This window comes from Microtus ochrogaster, linkage group LG5, assembly GCF_000317375.1.
Source record: "Microtus ochrogaster isolate Prairie Vole_2 linkage group LG5, MicOch1.0, whole genome shotgun sequence".
Taxonomy (NCBI): domain Eukaryota; kingdom Metazoa; phylum Chordata; class Mammalia; order Rodentia; family Cricetidae; genus Microtus; species Microtus ochrogaster.
The window spans coordinates 27,424,063-27,427,510 of NC_022031.1; the positions used below are offsets into that span (position 1 = coordinate 27,424,063).

The following is a 3,448-nucleotide window of genomic DNA, read 5'->3' on the forward strand; positions in this document are numbered from 1 at the left end:
AAAAAAAGTAAAAAGAAAGAAAAGAAAGGAAGGAGAAAGAAAAAAAAAGAAAAAAGCAAAAAACTAAAGCGATGTTACCCGACCCCCAGAGATTGCTAACAAAAAAGTAAAAGCCACTCTAAAAGCATAGCTCAATTTCACTGTCCCGGTCGGGATCGGTGATTGGTAGGTGAGGAAAGGTTCGTTTCGCTTCTGCCTTCTAGAAGACGTGAGCGGCACTGCTATATACAGGAGTGTAAGTCGGGAGAGTTATTCTCGGGTTTATCCAGCTCAGTGAAGCTGCAGTAGTAGCTAAAAGCCAAATGGTCTAAGCTGCACGCCGCTGGCCTAAAGCTACCCGTCCCCGTTTTCCAAGCAACCGAACTGGGAGGGAATCCTGGACTCGCAACCCGACTCCGCTCGGCGCTGATTGGCTCCCGCTCACGACCCCGCCTCCGAGGCAGAGGCGGCCACTTCTTCGGGACACGCCCCCCGGCCCTGGGAATCGCCGCCTGGCAGGCGGGCTGCGACTGCCACTCAGTCGGAGTGGCGGAGGCTCTAGGCTCGGAGCCCCGCCCCCTCCCCCCTAATTGATATTATTGGAGTGTGGAGCAAGCGGCCGGTCTGCAGTCGGAGACTTGCAGGCAGCAAACACGGTGCGAATGTACCGGAGGGGGGAGAGAAATCAAACAGCTAAGCGTGGAGCAGCCGGCCTGGGACCCAGAAGGGGATCGATGCGAGGAGAGCAATAATAACAACAATAATAACCCACTTCGGAGCAAACAGCATCTTAAGAGCTGCGACCCAACTGCAGCCTAAAAATCAAACCTGCTCATGCACCATGGTTTTTCAAACTCGGTACCCTTCGTGGATTATTTTGTGCTACATCTGGCTGCTCGGCTTTGCACACACGGGGGAGGCGCAGGCTGCGAAGGAAGGTAAGGCCAGAGGAAAGCAAAGTTTGTTCTGACTTATTTATTTCGCTGTCTACCTGCCCGAGCCGACGGGTCCGCGGCGCTGCCGGCCGCGCCTCCGGCGCCAGGCGACCCTCCCCCGACCCCCGCCCCCTCCCCGCCGGCGGCTCGGAGCGACCAGCGGCAACCATTCGGCACTAGTCGGGCCCTGAGCTCCCGGGGTGGCCGGGGACCGGCGCGCGCTCTGCAGCCGGGGCAGCTCCGGGGGTCGGGTTGGCGAGGCTGGCGGGCGAGCTCTTGCATCCAGAGGCTCGGGTCTTTGGTTTCAGCCGCCGCGTCTGGCCGTTCTTTCGCGATCGGCCTGTCTCGGGCGCCTCGGTCAGAGTTGGTTCAAAAGCTGGGGAGTGAAGCCCCGCATCGCCCCCAGCCTTTCCGGAGGGGACGAGACTTCCGAGGCTGCGAGCGCTCGGGCTCCTGCCGACTCGCTCACTGCAGCGGCGGCGGGCCTGTGGTGGGCGCTCGGCTGCCGCGCGAAACAATGCGGCCGCGAGGGGAGGCAGCACGCGCGGGGCCCGGGCTCGACCTGCTGCCGGGAGGGCTGGCCGCAGCCGGCAGCCTGCCAGGAGAGGCCACCGAGTGAGAAGTCTCCAGTCACTTGGCCCAGGTCCGGTACTCCGGGAGTCCGAATGGCCAGTCTTGGCGAAAACCCTGGCCTCCGGGGACCAGTTCTGGTACGGGAGAGGAGGTTTCTTTTGACCACAGGATATGCCTGTACGTGGGTATGTTTTTTTTTTTTTCTTCCCCTGCGTCTCCTTTGAACCACTGGCAAAAGGTAAAATACCTTTCGGTGCCTGTAGTTGGAGCTGGGGAAAAATAAATCCTGTCTGAGGAAATGTTTTGCTGCTAAGCAGTGTCACAATACCCGTACCCAATCTGACAACCTGCGTATTTAATGTTGATTTTCAGATACTTTAGGAGTCTGTTCAGAGCTGTAAAGGGAGCGATCTGTTAGATTTAGGTCATGGTAGTACTAAGGGGAGGGAGCGTATTGGTCCTCCCTTCTTCTATTCCTAAAACTTAGGATTTCAGGGAGCGTTTCTTTATTCTCTTCGCCCACCCTTCTTCATCCATCCAACATCCCAACCCTGTGCAGTATCCCACTTTGGAACCGCCTGACCTTCTGACCCCCACTTTGCACATCTGCAATGTGTGTGGACGCTGAATCCATTCAGAGAAAAACGTGTCTCTGAGCTGATGGGTATGTCTGCAGGTGCGTCTGCCAGAGACACCCACCAACCGCACATTTCGAGCTTCTTGACTTTGGCGATCAGAAACAGTCACCCTGCCACCTTGTCCCTATTCCTCCGGAATAGCGGGATCTGAGGAAAAGTTTGCCCCGCACAGCGAAGCGGCGCGCGCGAGCTCTGGCAGACTCCAGCAGGAGTTTGAGCTATAAATAACTGCATCACTAGGGGGAGAGGTGCCTGCAGCCAGCAGGCCTCGCCCGCTCGCTCGCTCGCTCTCCTCCTCCGGTGCTACGTGGAGAGGGTTCTGATGCTCGCAGCCAGAGTTCTTTAGATGCAGACAAGATGTTTAAGAGGCAGGTGGAGGGGAACGCGTCCGTCTTCTCGGTGGAGACGCTCGGGGCGCTCAGGCGCAATCAGGCTATGGCGTTCCCGGAGCGCAGCTACCCGGAGGTGGCCCGCGGCATCGCCGCACCCAAGGCGCACGGCCAGCAGCGCGGCGAGCAGGTGCGCGGCTTCTAGGGCAGCTGGGGTGGGGGCCGACAGCCCCGGTCCCCTTCCCCGCTTTCCTAGAGCCAGCCGGAGTGGCTGGGGGAGCAGAAAGCTAATTGCGGCTGCTGCTTTCCCTCTCGACAGTGCAACCGCCGCCGCGCCCTCAGAGGAGGCGCTTCCCGAAAGCCCGTCTGTTCCTCACGACTCCTGCCGGAGCTGGGCGCCACCGGCTCCCTGGAGTCCCCGGTCTGGAAGTGTAATGGACGCTAGGTTGGCGGGCGCGGCCGTCTGGCTGCCCCGCCCCGCCCCGCCCCGCCCCGATGCTCCGGCGGCACTGGAGTCGAGCGGGTGGCCGCTGAGCCTCAGCCCGGACCCCTCGGAGTGGCCAGCTGCCCAGTGCCTTCTCCGGGCACGCGGCGAGAGGCAGACTCGGTGTCGCGAGCCCAGAGGGAAGAAGCGCGCGGGGGCGATTGCATTCAACACTCCAGAGCCGCCGAATGCATCACCGGCTTCTGTCCACCGTCCATGTCCTCTTGATTTGCTAATTTCGCTGATAACTTGCTGGCCACCAAGTAGCCCAGGGGTAAAGGCGCAGCAGAAAAGGGTAAACGCTGTGTTTATTTCATTCTTAACATCAAGTCCAAAGGGTCACTTAAGTTTAAAATCCACTGGTTGTTGTCAATCCAGAAGCTCCCTCCCCCACAATAAATTTCAAAAGAGTTCTGTGGCTTCAATTTGTTTCCTTGGGCTTCATCTCTTCGTCACAAGTAAAAAAAAAAAAAAAAAAAAAAACCCTTTAACAATTACTTCTTTTGTAAA

At 58.4% G+C, this 3,448-nt stretch overlaps 1 protein-coding gene across 5 annotated transcripts in view; it reads left to right on the plus strand.

Annotated features, from left to right (window-relative positions):
* The first annotated feature begins 571 nt into the window (after window positions 1-571).
* Window positions 572-3,448, plus strand: part of Epha7 (EPH receptor A7) — a 152,980-nt gene continuing 150,103 nt past the window's right edge. For all 5 annotated transcript variants that reach the window (XM_005361932.2, XM_005361933.2, XM_005361934.1 and 2 more), the window contains exon 1: window positions 572-917. In XM_005361932.2, the coding sequence (XP_005361989.1) occupies window positions 821-917 (97 nt within the window). In that variant the 5' untranslated portion in view covers window positions 572-820. The remainder of the gene's footprint in view (window positions 918-3,448) is intronic.